The following is an 18,503-nucleotide window of genomic DNA, read 5'->3' on the forward strand; positions in this document are numbered from 1 at the left end:
AATTCTACTATTATATACCATTATAAAATATGATGTGTACCTACTTATTTTAAAATGAAAAGATGGGTATAAACATAATGATTCAATATCATGCGTGGTGATATTCTTAATATCATGACATTGGAATATAAATGCATTATGGTATTTAAAATTAGACTTATTTATTCATTCCGTAGGGAAACCCAGGGTTGGATGTAGCACGGATATATTGTAACAGCAGCCGTAACTTCATAGGGTACTTATAGGTACGTAGGGAGTAATTTATAGAAACGATGATCCTGTACTCCATAGCATTAAACTTCATTTATCCGATAATATCTTTGAGTTTTGACGCGAGGAGGAAGCGAAATCGGGACGTCTAGTACGGCAGCCACTACACTACTGCATGTATCGCTATATTTCGTATGTATGATACTATCTTCTAACTGTAATAATACAGGTCCGAAGCATTATCAAAGTATAATAATACTTTAAAAATGCTTCGGCCGTAAATAAATAAATATTCACCAATATATTTCATTATTACTTTTTTTGCATTTTCTGAAATTATGCTTTCTTATTTTCTTGTTAAACAATTTTAAGGAAAACGTCAAAACGTTTTCCTTTAATTATTTGTACATATGTAGATATAATTACTTATTTATAAATATTTATGCATGCATGTGTTCGTTTTTTTTCCTTTTAATGTAGTATTCTTATACGTCAGGCTCCTATTATTATTCACATTCTTTTTTAATATGGTAGTATTATTTTAACAGTCTTATATCGGCTTCTATTTATAGTTCTATAATTTTATTATTAATGTTTCGACATTCACATTTATCATTATGAGGGGTGAATGTGACAATGTAGCAAAAATGCTTTTTTGTACATTTATTTGAAGCTTCACTATCAAACGTAGAATTCAGTAATCGACCGGCAACATGAGAAGCCACACGACCCTCCACGTTTTTTTTTAGAATATGTATTGTATTTTTTTATAAACATATGTATATATTTTACTCCTTACCTTTCAATAAGGTTTTATTTTTCAAAACCATATATTTATCACGAATAAAACCTTATTTTTTCAATACAAAAACAGTGTTTTAAGAGAGAAAAAAATTGTTTACGTTAAATGTTACCTGGGTTTAAAGAGAATTAAATTGCGTGCTATTGATTACTTGGCCTTAAATTAAACTTAGTCGCTAAGTACGTCTCTGGTATATATCATTAAGAATGAATACAGAAATTCGAGATAATCACGCAGAAACTCGCTAATTGCACGTTAGTAGCGCGTATTACGAGGATACTCGGATTGGCGTTTAGTCGTTCTGCGTTCGCATTCAGTACCAGACAGCAGACACCGGATCCCGGGCCAGTATGACGGTGACCTGGCGCGCCGTGGACGCTCGCACAACCAGCTCCTAATCTCGACTCACGTTCAGGAACATCGGCACACGACTCAATAACCCGGTCACAAGTGCCTTTGTGGTATAATCTCGTACTCAGTTCGTGGCTTTTGTCCGAGAGGACACGGACATTTACGATAGTTAGAATGTTGGTCAAGTGCTAGAAGTCGTTCCTGTGAATTTTGGATCTGTGTCCTGCGGTCATCGAGATATATTTTGTTTTCTCGTCTTTGAACTTTCGGATTCCAGCATTTCGGAAAAATGGTAAATAATGGCGTTTTGTGTTGTTTATTTCCACTCTATAATAATATTGACGATCTAATTAATTATCATATTATATTATAGTTTATCATTATTACGATAAAATTTATTTGAAATGCAATCGTATGTTAATTGATTATTTTATGCAATATTTTATGTAGTATGGAAAGTATTTTCAGTTGCAATTTTATAAAGAAATAATAGATTATTGGATTGAGATAGCTACAAAAGAACAAAATAATTTAAGATGTTCAAAAATATTAACAATTTTTTTTCGTTTAATATAAAGATTTATCTAAGAAAACATTGACCACTAAACTAATTATTAATTTCCATGTAAAAATGTACATATTTTCCAATAATACTTAAAAAAACTAACATGATTGATGTAAAATAATAAATTAAACCTTATTTATGTTGGCGATATGTTTTTATTTTGGAAAGTTAACGTTTTGACCTACATTTCGGAGATCATCATCTTGGGTACATATGTTATCGAATACTTTAAAATTATAAACATGTTTGTGATAATAAAATATATGCAGTTCATCATCTTCTTATATGCATATACAAATGTCGTGTGAATTTGTGTTGTGATTGCAGTTGAACATTTTTTTTTTGATCTCATTAAAAAATATATGATTCAATCATTCAAAAATTTTAATACTAGGATCAAAAGGATCTCTTTTAACATTTTATACCCTTTGAGATGGATGTCTAACTCAAAACACCTTTGATTTCGTCATCTCACACCGATACCTTTAATCTGCAATGCTTTAACGATGAGATTATTAAAAGATGATTTTTTTAATAAATTTGAGTGCATAGCTGATTCGTTGGTTTTATATTAAACCCATAAAAAATCAATAATCTTCACCGGCTTTAAATTAACGATATAATATTCGTTCTTACGGAAAGAAAGTTTAAAGTTTTCTGGATGTGCTATTAATGATTAATTAAATCAGTTAACATCATACATTTCTTATCTAAGGTTATTAAAATGATTATTATTATTATAACGTTCATTAGAAGCTGATGGATCTGTTTGAATTAAAAGGTGTGCATATTTAAAATACAATACTTAAAACAAACACATATTCAATTCATAGATAATATTTTTTTATATGTATACTTATACATGTTTGATAATACGCAATAAATTATTTTTCTTTTTAAATTAATGCAAATATTTCGAAATTTTAATGGATTATCTCGTAAAATATGTTGGTCTACAAAAATTAATATGTTAATATTTATTTAAGACCTTAAATCTGTTCCCATTGTTGCATTTAAATACGCGCGTATTTTCATATGCGACAAATGTTTTTTTTTCAACCTGTGACAGGTGTGTTTACCTGTAAACACAGCCTTTTTTTGAGACACATTATTTTCTTTAATGGCACCGCCATCTGTTGAACAGCAACACACGCAACACTACTAATATTCCTCATGGCGGACAGCGCATTTCTTAACAGCTGGTAGAATATTTTATGCCGACAAGCTTGTGAAATTAAACATATTTCAAATGTGTGCTTTCTCCTTTCTTTCTTTACCATTCTGAGTCACTGCAACGAGTGGTCGGTTACAGCTAGTTCTAAATTAAAATAATCCCTCATGATGTACTCCCCGTCAATATTTATGGAGTATTGAACAATATATGTCATGTTCAAGATAAGATCTTTTTTTTGACATCTCAACATAGATGAACAACAATATAATATTGGTGAATGTTACACGTGTGTAAAGTGATCACTAAACCAGCCTATGACCGTCGTAAGCCCCGTAAATGCCCAGACTTTCATATTCTTCTTTGTGTTTGTTGAGATGTGAAAAAAATATATAATTTTACCATAAATGCCCAGACTTCCATATTCTTCTTCATCTATGTCGAGCTGTAATAAATACATATAATTTTACTATTCTGGTACCTGGATTGCTCAGGGTTGACGAACTTGCCTTAATAAACTCGTATTAACGATGAAGCTAACATCATTAGATATTTGATAGTAAGAGTAACACCTGTTTTTAAGACGTGTCAAATTTTACAAATTCTAATGTCAGGGAGCATCGTTGTAACGTGACTGTTTTTCTTTGTTGAATTTTTAAACCTATTTTATTTTGAAATAACTGTTTATGATATGGGAGTTCGCTCATATACATTTATATTTATCTGTTAACTCATCGCATTGTCTCGCGTTTTTACCTCTTAATACTATTTTTATTATCTTTGTTTATCGGAAATTATCGAATGATATGAATATTTGATTGTAATGCCCAATTTATAAGTATTTTATACCTACTAGAACCAGACAAATATTTTTTTATTAGTATCTGTCTTCTTTATTATCGCAGTCATAGGTTTTTTTTTATACAAAATGACCTAATCAATGCGCTATACCTACCTGACTATTTTGGTATGTATTTTTTTATTGACTGTAAACACAAAAATAATATTGGAAATTCCTCTTATCACAAGCTTGGCGAGTTCTGTTATGCAACGCCTAGTTTCCTAGCCGTTGCTTCATTAGCAATTATTATCCTGTTCATACCTACATACCATTCTTCAATTATTTATTTTGCCATCAAGCATTAATATCCGTCACTCTGAGTCATCTTACCAAGTATATTCCATTCCTAGGACAAATAACCTGAAGTGAATGAATTTCCCTTCATATAATTGACGATTTATGATTCGGTACCCTATTTTATTCACTCTAATATGTATTCAATAAAACCCTGGACTGCTACCTGAAGCGGAGGGCTGATCACCTTTCCTTCATGTGTTAACGATCAAGATAACACTACGTATACATGATGCAGTGTCCTATGCACCATTGGGGTGCGGATAAGGGTTTGAAGAAGAAGAAGACCCGATACCGTACCCGATAATTAACCGATCGGTGTTTACCTTAATAATTATTAATAAAATAAAAAATAAAGTTATAATTATTTATTTCATTAATAATAACTTAATAATAAAATAAATAATAATATTTTTTTGTTTACTTACTCTTAATGAATGACCTTGCTTTTAAATAATCAATAATCGAGTTAACACCGTATAGAATAGTTATAGGATGCAGTATCCTATGCACCATTTGGGTAAGCCGTAAGAAGAAATTCACAAAATAAAATAACCCAAATAATTAGCTTCGTTATGTTTGTTTCGTTAAGTTTTTATAAATTTTGTTTGAATTTTCAGTTTTGTTTTACATACATATGTATTTTACTTCCAGTATACTTACGATGTCTTTACATATGATAAATATGTGCAAACTTTGAATATTCCTCTGGAATTGAAGTGTAAGTTTGTTGACGTTTTTTTTAATTTTCGCACATAATATGTACATTAGAAACACGAGTTTTATTTGCCCGTATTTTAGTAAATAGATAAACAATAAATATACAAGACAACAAATAACAAGCAAAATTTTAATTTCTGTAACTTTACCATTCCAAAATTTCAATAAAAATTTCTAAAAGTATGCCAAATTTCGCAACCAAGGGCTATGGCTACAATCGTATCATTTTTTAATCAAAGGTTTATACCCTAGGCCTATTGGTTTATAGCCAAACTTAACAAAATAACAAATACATTTTAAAACCGTGTTTATTTGACATAAGTAAAATGTGTTTTATGCGTTTTTAGATTACTTTTTAGGTTTTCCTGAATATCACCCTCTGGAAAAATCTTACTGTGCAACAATGCATCATTTTAGTTTTGAAGTCATTGAATTTACGGTAGTTGATTTGTTATTAAGGAAGTACATTGGAATCATGACTTTATCTAGTTATATTAGATTTTGAGATTACTTGACGTATATTGTCAGATTGACTGCTTGCAATTATTATTTATTAACATTAGTCTAATATCTGATGGCTCAGTATCTGAAAATAAAATAGTTAGGTAACTATCTTTAAAATATTTATCTAAGACCTTTGATATGTGTAACAGATATATGTACTTTTGTCGACAGTAAAATTAAATCAATAAAACTAGCGAATAAAATAATATTGACCATCAAATAAAATTATTCGATTAATAATGATACAATATATAATTCAGAGATAAAAACAGATCTGCCAATTTTGTTTCGATTTTATTATAACTATTCAGATAGCCTTAGAATGCTCAGATTTGAATCTTCTTTCGCATAAAACCGATAGATGCTCCGCTTTAAGGGTGTACCTTCTCTGAGAGTAGAATGTTTATTGATTTTTTTTTAAATAAACATTGATTTTATTAAAATTATTTTTCAACTCTTTACCTTTCAATAACTCTTTTCTTTTCAAAACCATATATTTATTTCGAAGAAAAACTTATTTTTTCAATACAAAAACGGTGTTCTAAGCAAAAAAATTTATGACGTTGAATGTCACTTGGGTTTAAAGAAAATTAAGTTGCGGGCTATCGATAATCCTGTCTTAAATTAAGATACCCAAAATGCATTGATATACATATCAACCGTAGGGTGAAATTCATTGTCTGATACAAAAAAGATGTATTTAAATGTTTAAGTTTTCCCAGCAAGGTTCATAAATCCACTATATTTAATTAATACGGTGTTAGTTTTATATTTATATAAACATAGGATGGTTATATTTTTTCAAAAAATCTTAAACAGTCGAAATTTTAAATTGAGGATACGATCATTTTCATCTGCATAGATGCCGGAATAAATTTTTAAAATATGGAAAATATCGCGTTCTACTTTTTTGCAAGGCGAGGTTGTCGCCTGATATTGTACGTGTTATATAACATGGCCAATGACAGAACATATCTGAAAACCGGTTAAAATGGCTATTTTCTTAATACTATTACAACTATACTTATACATCGAACATTATTCATCTCATACTCATATATACGAGTACATACTATCTCATAGCCCTAAATAGTGTTATGGAGGAAAAAAGTAAACACCATAATGTGGAATGGGAAAAATATTCAAATATTTGTCATTTAACATACGCACTAAATGCCAAATTCGAGGTTATTACAATATCCTGTTATTAATTTGTTTGAATAGCACAACCACGAAAGTCCCAAGTTCAATTCGCCACCGTGCCATCGTAAAAATAAAACTTCTTTTACTATCAAACCTGTCGGTATTTGCAAGACCACGTATGATGACATTCGAAAAAATGAGTTATTCAAGAAATTTTGAGATATTTTTGAACGAATAAAAAGGGCTGACTTAGAATCCATACAGAAGTTACCGATTTAACCATGTGCGTATCTACACTTTGACAATATTTCTGGGGATTTATTTTTAATAACTATGGTATTTTTAAACAGTCCCTCTAAGGTATACAGATTTTTTTCCTTTTTACCAATTTGAAGTAAAGTCAAAGTTGCCTACTATTTAATCCAGATAATGTTACGTAATAAAAACATGTACGTAGTTATTTTATCCGCCTCCGTAGTGTAATAGTTTGCGCGTTTGACAACCGTGCTGGAGGTCCCGGATTCGATTCTCAAAATTAATATAAATGATTTTTCAGCGTAATATTAAATTTGTTTGTACTGAGTTGTTAGTACTAACATCGTTTGCTTTATTCAGCCAATCTCCCATATCAACATCTATTGTTTGACATTCGACCCACATACGTAACAATGCATTCTGTGCCTCTCTCCACAGTTATTAATTATCTAGTTACTCAACCAGCCGCAATACTATAGTTACAAAAATGTCCAATAATAGAGTTTATCTTAAATATATGTGTGAGGCGGTTCTAAAAGTTTTGATTTAAAAACAAAAAAGGTTTTTAAGTACATATTTAAAACCACTTCTAGTTGTTTAAAACGGATGAACCCGGCACATGTAACTCACGAAATGTTGAACCGAAGAGTCAATTAATGAGAGTTTTGAAATTGAAATTCAAAACCTAGCATAGCGAATTTCGAAATAGAAAATAATGAAGGAAATAAAGAAAAATCTTAAAGACGGATTACCCTAGAGATGTGAAATTGTATAGGAAACTTGAATTTCTAGGTCAACACACACATTTTTAGTTCATAATGATTCCAAGATATGAATATTCGAAAACCCTTATTTAATAAAGAAATAAAAAAAATAATTCGAAGACATTAAAAAAATGTAAATGCTCACATATCGGTGAACACTAAAAAAAAATAAACTCGAAAATGTGAAGTTGAAAAATCAAAAACTCTAATGCTTAAAAATTGAAGAATAAAAGATGTAATCTTATACTCAAAAGTCAATAAATCAATTAAATAACAAAAAAAATACCTGAATTCTAAATAAAAATAAAAAGAAAACATAGAATAATACTTAAGTATTGCACAATACTGAATGGCTGATAATCCAAAAAAAATATTGTTGTTGACCCGAGGAGTCAATCTTTTCTGTATTGTAAGAACTAATTCTGTTGTTGTCCAAAATGCCAAAGAGCCATCTCTGCTTACCAAAATGGCTTTACTTTAGTTGGCCCGAAACATTTACCTTTGTTAGTCTGAAGGCCTTCCTCTTTTATAATTAAAAAGTCCAATAAAGAAATTATCACAGCTTAAATTGTCCGAAATTCAAAATAATTTTTGTCTGATTGTCTCCATAAAATTATACAACTATCCAAAATGAGGCAAAGCTTGGTCAAAATGTTAGTAGGTACACATATAAACAGATACTGAAATGATTGATGTACGCACGAGTACATACATATGTTTATGCTTCTTCCTGTTGAATTAAACACATATTATAATTTGAAAAGTGTATGTTTATTCAGATAATTATATACACTATAGGTATAATCTATTGTGAAGCACTTGATATGTTAAAGTCAAGTTCTAACTACATATACATCTATATGTACACAGCCAGTCACAAATTATGTACTATGAAGCATGACATGTAGTCAAAATAATTTAAATGGTTTTTGCATCCACGGATGTATGTAATTATCTATAGAAATGCTTATAATAAAAACATATATTATTTATAATACACAGTCTATACAAACCATGTGATATGAACACAAGTAGTTGTAGGTAAGGATAATTGCAAAAAGTAGAGTTTTTATGGGACACAAAGGCCCACAAAAAAAAGTATATATATAATTAATAAAATAAATTAGTTTTACCAATTTTTTATGTGAGGCGGTTATATTGCATCCAGTGTCTAAATCATGTTGTTAATCGTCCAACTTCTTTCCTCCATCATCAAAAGCTGAAGAAGAAATCAAGTGCTGGTGATATCACATTACAAATAAAGACTAGAAGATATACCAACTTCTTAGTCCCTAAAATATACATGTATACATATAATAATAATAATAAATCCCTTACCGCACCCCAATGGTGCATAGGGCACTGCTTCATATAAACGCAGAGTTATCTCGATCGATTACACATGAAGGAAAGGTGATCAGCCCCCCACTTCAGGTACCAGTCCAGTGTAATATTGAATAAATATTAGAGTGAAAAAATCACTTATATTTATTTTACCCCCCTTGGGAATCGAACCCGGGACCTCCAGAACGGTAGCCGAGCATGCTGACCATTACACTACGGAGGCGGACGGTGTATACATATTATAGCTTAAAACTTCTTTCTACAAGAAATTTGTTTATGCATTGGATTATACATTAATTGAATGACAGTGATTTCATCTTGAGTTGGTGAATTGAGTCAATCGTCAAATAAGTCAATCGATTCATTAATCAATAATTTTATCAATTTACCATTTTACTATTTGCAGTAGGAGGTCATTGACATTAGTCCAATGAGTTTCTGTGTCCTGTGTATGAATTTCTTTATGAAATTTTCCTTCTTTTATATTCTGAACTCTGTTTTAACATTTAATTTTGGTTTTCATTGTCTTTTTATTTAAAAAAAATTGTATATGGTAGATTTTATATTCTGTTTTACTGATTTTCTTACTTTCCACATTAAAGCATATATGCACATGGTAAAACTAGTTAACTAATTGACCTCTCAGATAAAGTTTGTCAAGATCAGTACATTGATTACAGTACACAGTATAGTGGTACACACATCCAACAAATCAAGTAAGATCTGAGAATTATATTCTTAATAGATCGAGAACTTGGAATTTTCTATTTCTTTTTTAAGGACAAGATTTTTGTTGTTGTTAATAAATAGCTTTACAAAATACGCAATGGCTTTGAAAATATTTTGTCTATTTTGTATTTGCAGTTAATAAAATTACTTATAATGCACACTCATGGAATAATTATCACTCATTTTAGGATTTCAGCCAGATCTGACTTTACTTGTTGGACATATTGAGTCAAGTGACTAATACAAGTAGTGCTTGACCTCAAATTGTGGCCATGACATCGAAAGATGCACTCATTTATATATATGTATATAAATATAATATAAAAAAAACTTACTAACAATTACTTCAATAGGTGATTGAAAATATTGAAAACATGTGAAAAATATATTGCAAATAAAAGTAAAAAAAATTATCATAAAACAGTAATTTCATTTATGTCTACTTGAATTTGTTACTAATTCTATTAGATTATCTGAATAAAGTATTAAATCTTTATCTTTTTCTTTCACAATCTTCATTGGAATTATCTCTGTTTATGTTAAACTAATCACATTGAGAATTCATGACTTCTTAACTCTGATAAGTCCTGCGTAAAAATGTATTTCAAAGTGCAGTAGCATCTGTAATATGTTTAAATCATTGATTATATCTTACTTAAAAATGTATTTCCATGTATTCAGTGATCCATTTCTGAAATCAATATTGTGTAATATTTAAAATGAAATTTCTGAAAAATAACCGATTTATTGGATCTAAAACTCATACTTATTAGGGGGGGGGGTTAATAAAAAAACCGCCCGACAATAATGTGTTATATTGAGGAAAAAAAATTAGCTACATATAACGTATGCGTATAAGAGAAATTTTGTTTGGTTTCAGAACAAGGCAACAACATGTGGTTTCTGGGACATCCGTCCGTCTTTCCTTCAAAGATTTGCCACTCCGCGCTGTTTCATGATCATCTATGGACTTCTCGGCACAATACAAGCAATGGCTTACATATACTTTGTAGTTTCACTTACCACTATGGAAAGAAGATTCAAAATACCTAGTAAAACGACAGGTAAAAGTCTTTTTAGTTTTATAATTAAAATATAAATTGTTTCAGTAGATAACATATATGAAAGTAAATTTAAATAATCTTCTTCTAACTCTTATCCGCACTCAATGATGCATACGGCTGTGCATCATATTGCTGCAGTGTTTTCTTAATCGTTACTTGCATGAAGGCAAGGCGATTACTCTTGTACTTCAGGGACCAGTCCAGGGTAAAACTAAATAAATATTAATGTGTAAACTCACTTATATTTATTTTCACCCCCCCTGAGAATCCAATCCAAGACCTCCAGCACTGTAGCTAAACACGCTAACCATTACACCTCGGAGACAAACGGAGTTTAAATAATACAATGGTAAAAACCATTTAAACATTGACAAAATTTAGCTAATATGAAACTCTGGATCAGATTCAGACCTTCGAAAGTATATGGAGAATCATTGATTTTTTTTTTTAAATTCATATTCCAGGAATAATGTTGAGTGGAAATGAAATAAGTCAAATTCTGCTTTCACTCTTCCTATCATATTTTGGGGGACAAAGAAATAGACCAAGATGGATAGCGTGGGGAGTTCTATTCTGCTCCCTCTCCTGCTTTATTCTCGCCATGCCGCACTTTATATACGGACCAGGTGATGTAAGTTTCTTTATAACTAGAGATATGTTTATACCATTTAAAATGTATTAAACAATGTATCATACATACAAATATTTACTTCAAGTGTTAATATAAATTTGTATTTCTTTGGGTTATGCTGTATCATTCAAACAACTTGTCGACACTTTAAACCACATTGATAGACCTTCAAATTCAATATATTAACCTAAAAGTGATAGATGCTAATATGTCTAAAATAAGCTGCAGTGTTTATACTAATAATATTTTAAACATTAACATTGAGGAAACTTTAATCAAATGTTAGTTTTATTCACTGATATTTTAGATTGAATATAATATAGATCAGGTATGAGTAAAGAATTTTATAACAGTGCCAGTACAAGTACTTTTTAATTATAATTTTCAATTAATGAGTTAGAAATAGAAATGATGTAAACATAATTTCTATTTTATAATGCAATCTTCTCTTAGTCTTGTAAATATTGATAATGACTCTGCAATTTAATACTTGTTATTGTGTACAAAGGTAAACAATATGAAACCAACTGTATCTGTAAATCTTGAAGTATACAGTTATTTTAATAATGCGATGAACTGTAATTCCCTTTAAATTTAAGGATGCCTTGGCTCTTACCAGAGAATATACTGACATATACCAGAATGCATCGGCAAACCAGCATTTGGGAGGGAAAACAATATTGTGCTCTAAAACACGAAGCAATGAGAGCTGCGAAGAAACTGATTTTTTGAGTGAATTTTCTCTTCTACCGGTAGTTCTAGTATTTATATCGCAATTCGTTCTCGGCATCGGAAACACTCTGTATTACTCATTAGGAAATACCTATATGGATGACAACACAAAGAAAACTAGTACGCCAATGTTATTAGGTGAGATTTTAAAAATATTAATATTATATTTGATTGTATCTTGATCGGTCTGCTGTTTAGAGTTTATCTTGCGAATACCACGACAAGGTGACTGATTACATTAAAAGTGATTAAACCAATTATCATGATCTTTGAATAATGACGGATGTGCAAAGAAAAAGAAGAAAAGAAGAATAGTATGCAATTTTATTTTTCATTAGTTTGAAAATCAGTACAATGATGGTTCTACATTACGATCATACTAGTAAAAACAATACTTTAAAATACTCTCTTCAAAACTTGTTCAGTTACGTATGTTATTGTTATATGAAACGTAATGACAAAATTTAATGAAAATGATCATGTCTTATACGTATGTATCTATAGACAATAAGGGCTATTTATCAATCGATTATATTTTTTCAGGTTATGCATGTGCTCTCCGCACACTGGGTCCAGCGGTAGGCTTCGTATTAGGTCCTCTATGTTTATCTTTATACATAGACCCATCTCTTACACCGCTTATTACCAAGGATGATGCAAGATGGATGGGCGCTTGGTGGCTGGGATGGATAATCCTCGGTCTCCTCATGTTCGTATTCTCATTCCTCGTTGGACTTTTTCCAAAAGAACTTCCAAAACCAGTCGTAGCTCCAAAAAACAACCCTGAAGGTGGTATTCCGCAGTATCCCAAGTATACCCCGACCATTACGGAGAGTACATTAAAAGATGAAGTACCGTTAGCCAAGAATCCGTTTGCTTTGGATATCGCGCAAGTTCCTCAAGAGGCCGTCATAGAACACAGTAGCAATGTGGGAGCAGCATTCACACAGGCTGATGGAAGCGTTTTTCCGACAATGAAAGGTAAATTATTGACGTCTTTTATACAATATGAATTTCTGCTAACTTATCCGGGCATTCCACTCTAACCATGGGGCCATAAAATATCAGGTCAGATAGGGTGATTATTTCTCAAATATTTCCAGATAATGTCGGGATGACCAACTCCGTCTATCGATGATACAACATAATTAAATCATTTATTGGCTAAGTAATGTTTTACTGACTAAACAAATGATGTTTTAATATATCATTAATATCCTAGTACTTGAGAGGTTAAACAAACAACCGATGATAATAATTCTTCATCCAACAAATAATTACACACAGCCTGACAAACTTATCCGTAGAATCGATGGGGGCATCACATTCAGTAGGGTGTTACCGGTATTTAAACACTACCCTAATTTCTGATCCCTGGCTCTAGTCCCTATCTGCACTTTTTATAGAATTCACATAAAACTTTACAATCAATATATTGTTAAACTTCTCCGTCCTCTTATATTGCCATGATATCATACATGTTTTTAAAATATTTAACATTTAGGTTAAGACTCTTTTGAAGATCATTTTATTATTTGCTTTTAGTACCCCCAAGATACACGAATGTTATTATTTTTAATAATGTTTTTTTCAGAATTACCAAATGCATTAAAAAGACTCATTGGAAACAAAATATTAATGGCAAATATTCTTGCTGGAGTATTTTACATTCTCGGTTCGAGTGCGTACCTCACGTACATGGCCAAGTACATAGAAGTCCAGTACAGTAGACCACCCGTGACATCCACAATCATCGCAGGTCCAGCTATCCTCATTGGAATGATAGCTGGATTCCTGTTCTCCGGATGGTACATTTCTCGGAAGAAGCCGGTACCCAGAAAACTGCTATTCTGGAATATCATTGTGGGTATAGTTTATCTTATCGGAGAAGCCTCGTACATATTCCTCGGATGTCCACAAACTTCTATAGAACAACAAATTTCTGAAACTGGAAGGTTGGTAGCTAATATTTTTGTGCATCTTAAGGTCCCTATACTCTATTATTATACCACTCGTATCCTTCCCAGTACAGATATAAGACTCCGAGAACCCTAGTTATCGCTGCTATTCTTCTTTTTGAATCCACTTTTCTCCTCCATTTTCTTTCCCATATAGCTGTAATGTCCTTTGCCCTGAGCTCCTTTATTTACATCACCTGTATCCCATCAAATATGTTTTTTACCCCTAAATCCAAAAATCTGCAAAAAAGTGCAGAACTGATCACCCTGCTTTCATAAAATCAAAGATCAAGTTACCACTGTGTCGATTCAGTGTGGTGCCATATGAACCACATGGGTCCGGATAAGTATTAAAACATTTATTTATTCGTTCAACATTAACTGAAAAATAATAATAACACAACTCATTTTTTTTCTGACCCTTATCTGTGCCCAATGTAATGGCATACATAGGGCACTGCACTAGGTTGAGGCAAACTTGATTGTTAATTTTTTGAAGGCAACGTAAGTAATGTACTAGTAACAATCCCAATAACAAATGTTTAGAGTTAAAGTCATGATGATGGTTCTGGTTTAGACATTTCTTAAAATATTATATTTTAACAAGGGTAAGATGTCATAGAGTAAGTCAGTATTTATTGTCTGTTCTTGGATAATAAAAGTGTGCATTATTAGTTACTTCCCGTGTTCTTTCATTCTTACTTAATATGAGATACATATATTTCCAGATCTATGCTTTTGACATCGTGCAACGCGGACTGTATGTGCGACAGTGTGAAGTACGACCCGGTGTGTCACCGCCCCAGTGGACAGATATACTTCTCAGCTTGTCATGCGGGATGTGTTTCCCAGTCGCCACACTCGCAAGTAAGTTTTTGTCTTATCTCAACAGTCCAGCGTCTAGTAAGTAAATATAGTGCAATCGCTAAAATACTGTCCCACTTAACAGATCACACAACGACCGAGTAATCTCATCACAATGGCTAAATCTAGTGGAACAATTGACTGTGACCTCTCCACCATGTGCTGACAGCTCAATCACGCTACTGATACTATTAGCTCTTCCCACACACACAGCTTATACGTATAATCAGAAGAATTCTTGACAATTTAACAGACGACTTGTATGTCACAAAAAAATATTGTCATATAATACTTTACACCGCCATAGATTTTAAATAGCAACCAGCTGATGTTTTGAAAATTAATATAAATATTAATTAAAATATATTTTATAAAAAAAATGTTGTGGTTTTACAGGTTTACACCAACTGTTCGTGTATTCCCTCCCATCCTCAAATCAATCTTTTGAATGCAACTGGACTTAGCAACAGTAGTTTAGGAGGCCCAGACTATTCAGTTCCTATCTCTGAATGGAACTCCCTCCATGCCGGGTCTTGTTCTACCGGATGTGTATTCGGTTATTACATGTTCTCTGTGATAGCTCTGTTAATCAACATCTTAGGATCATCCGGCAAAATCGGAAATATTCTCGTAAATTACAGGTAATTATACTTTTACATATTTTTCTTCAAAGAACAATTATGCCAATGAAAAAAAAATAAGCCAATGAAGAAGGACTGTTTTAAACAAAAAAAACTTCTGCATTTTTAATGTTTTTTGAATTACAAATGGGTATATACATCCAGTGGGAGAACGGATGTCAAATATATAAATTTAATTATATTTCCCCAAGATTGACGATTGTTACAACGCTATAAAAACATTAAGAGTGTTTTGACGCTGCAACGGCTCCCGATACAAACATATTTAGAAAATTAATCACTTGTTTTTACACAAAAATGTTTTTTGAGGAGTGATATATATTATTTGACTAGCCAAAACCAAATGTTGGCAATAAAAAACCCGTGGAGGCTGCACAACTCAGTTTTGATGTGTCTACTTGTCAACATGCTAGTCACTCCACTCATCCATAGAACATGGCTAGGACTGATTTTGGATCTGAATCAGGATGTTGCCATGCATGGTTCCATTAGCCCAATATGTGGTTCCAACATTATGGCGTCATAGTACACACTGCGAGAGGGATCAAGGAGATATTGGTGATTAAATTTTTAAAGTTCCAGATTTCACTTAGACTCATCGTTCGCTAGATTTGACGACTGTTAATTTATTTTGGACATGTTACTTAAAGCGACAGTTTACAAAAATAACCAAAAAAAATGTAGGATTTTTTAATTGTCTCTCAAGGAGTCATATGTTATTAAAAAGTAATCCGCCGTAGGAATTAATGATAATAATAAAAGTAAAAAATGTCAAAGGTTTAGAATGCACAATAAGTTTTGGTGACAAGCCTTACTGGCTCACATCTCTATGTTTTTACAAAGCAAGTAATTTGTATTCCAGGAGTGTCGAGGTCCGAGATAAATCCTTCGCTCAGGGTTTGTTGCTTCTGATGGTATCCTTGTGTGCGCTGATTCCTGGTCCCATTATATACGGAGCTATTATAGACTCCACTTGCATCGAGTGGGGAGAACAATGTGGGAAAAGAACCAATTGCCTTATGTACAATAAGGATACTTTCCGGATATACATCAATGTAGCTGCATTCTGTGAGTACATATTTTTATTTTTTTAATATGTCTCTCTGTATTCATCATAGATGTTATATTCCTACAAATAGATATAAAAAGTAAAACAGGCATTATTGAGACTCTTAGCCAACAAGTCACCCTTGTAAAAACATTATTTATTCACAAATGATGTGATTTTCAAAATGTATTGAATTACAAATACCTTTATTCATTCATTGTGTAAGTGTGCTTAATTAAGTTAACAACGAATTAAATTGAATACATTTTAAAAGTCTTCATATATACATATGGATACCATTCAAACAAATTTAGTCCAAAAAGAGAACAGATGAGACGTTTCATTTGTCTATTAAATTCATTTAATTTTAAAATTAGGACTTGTAGTGACATCTATGGATTTTATTATATAGTTATATGAACTTACAATTATCTTTTATACTGACAGCATAATTGAATTTTAATAAAACACCCATTTGTTTTATCAACACTGAATATAGGAAAATATTAAAACCCACATTGGTTTAATCAAGTTATTAAAAAATATTACTTAATTTTTGGTTAATCTTATAGTGAGGAAAAAAGGAAAAAAATATACATTTTAAAATTTAAAAAAAAACTCATTAGCTAGGCTATAATAAAACTAATGGAAATGTATCATTCTATGAAATTTTTGCATGTATTTATTTTCATATGTGAAAAAAAAAATGTCATTCAAATATTTAATTGGACTTAAATTATCACAGATATATTTTGTAACATTAAAATTTATGTTAAAAATGGCAAAATTAAAGAGTATGTTAGAATAGATGATTCATGTTCCTGTATTTCATTTTGGATGGTGAAAATCAGTACACGGGAAACTTCAGGTACAAATGTCTTCTGCTCTGTGACAGATCTGAAACAGATATCTTTTTTTAAAATAAAACTCTTGAAATATATAATGAGGTCAACGGAGTAATAGAACACCAATTTAAGAGCTTTTTCCACTTATTTAATTTACCAGCGACTGAGTTTCATCGACAGACTCCACATGTCGCTTACAATGATTTATTGCGTTTTATTATTCTATAATAAATAAAAATCCCCAAGAAATGTCATAAGATAACTTTATTTTGTTTGTTTTAGTGTTCACATTCGTGGGAGTGGTGTTGGATGGAGCGGTGTGTTATCTCGGGAAAGACTTAGATCTTTATGGAGATGATGAAAATGAAGAAAAAGACTTAGTAAAAAGTAAAGCTGGAAATATTAAAGACTCAAAAAACCAGTAGATCTATTAACGTAATATAGTAAATGACAAGCATGCTCGAAAATCTGTGAATATGTTAGAAATCAAAAGCTGTAATAATGACTATGTGCATATTTCATTTAAGATGTAAGTGGGATTATTGCTACGGCAGTTGTGCATAGTACTTAAATGAAAAACACGATTTAAAACAATATATTCCATTGAGGCTTCTTGACATGGATGGTGAATTCTAAACCGTATATGTATGTTAATTAATGGCTCAAACTATAGACTTGGTAAATAAATAATGAATAGGTTAATAGTCATTACAACAATCAAATAAAACTGACCGCTGTAAAATATTACCAAACGACATACATACTGACAAAAATTGGGCCAAATATGATATCTTAAACTGTCAAATTGGAAGAAAAAGTAGATAAAAGTAACAAGGCAGATGAGGCAACCAAATGTTCCAGAGTCGAGATTTGATTTGAAGCACCATAAACTAGGTACAATACTGAGAAATCATTATCTTCCACCCTTTACATAGAATATCTATTACATACTTTAAAAGAGTACTTTCCAGTTTGATCAATGTATGGTCTAAAAATAAACGTCATAAACTCAATACATATTATAAAA

General features: G+C 31.3%; 1 protein-coding gene across 1 annotated transcript; it reads left to right on the forward strand.

Annotated features, from left to right (window-relative positions):
* Positions 1 to 1,224: 1,224 nt before the first annotated feature.
* Oatp33Ea (Organic anion transporting polypeptide 33Ea) lies at positions 1,225 to 18,503 on the forward strand. The gene is made up of 10 exons (XM_088278294.1): positions 1,225 to 1,655; positions 10,574 to 10,757; positions 11,222 to 11,388; positions 11,988 to 12,258; positions 12,664 to 13,101; positions 13,715 to 14,075; positions 14,807 to 14,945; positions 15,339 to 15,583; positions 16,446 to 16,651; positions 17,759 to 18,503. Exons 1-10 carry the CDS (start codon positions 1,653 to 1,655, stop codon positions 17,899 to 17,901), a joined length of 2,157 nt encoding a protein of 718 aa, XP_088134420.1. The 5' UTR covers positions 1,225 to 1,652; the 3' UTR covers positions 17,902 to 18,503.

The sequence above is a fragment of the Brachycentrus maculatus genome, unplaced genomic scaffold (genome assembly GCF_059751285.1).
Source record: "Brachycentrus maculatus isolate JH-2025_06_01 unplaced genomic scaffold, ASM5975128v1 h1tg000005l, whole genome shotgun sequence".
Classification (NCBI taxonomy): domain Eukaryota; kingdom Metazoa; phylum Arthropoda; class Insecta; order Trichoptera; family Brachycentridae; genus Brachycentrus; species Brachycentrus maculatus.

Excerpts from the sequence above, each read along its gene's own strand:
- Oatp33Ea (XM_088278294.1), top strand. Across the intron at positions 12,259-12,663 it reads TAGTACGCCAATGTTATTAG|GTTATGCATGTGCTCTCCGC; the intron begins GTGAGATTTTAA and ends ATATTTTTTCAG. Across the intron at positions 16,652-17,758 it reads CATCAATGTAGCTGCATTCT|TGTTCACATTCGTGGGAGTG; the intron begins GTGAGTACATAT and ends TGTTTGTTTTAG.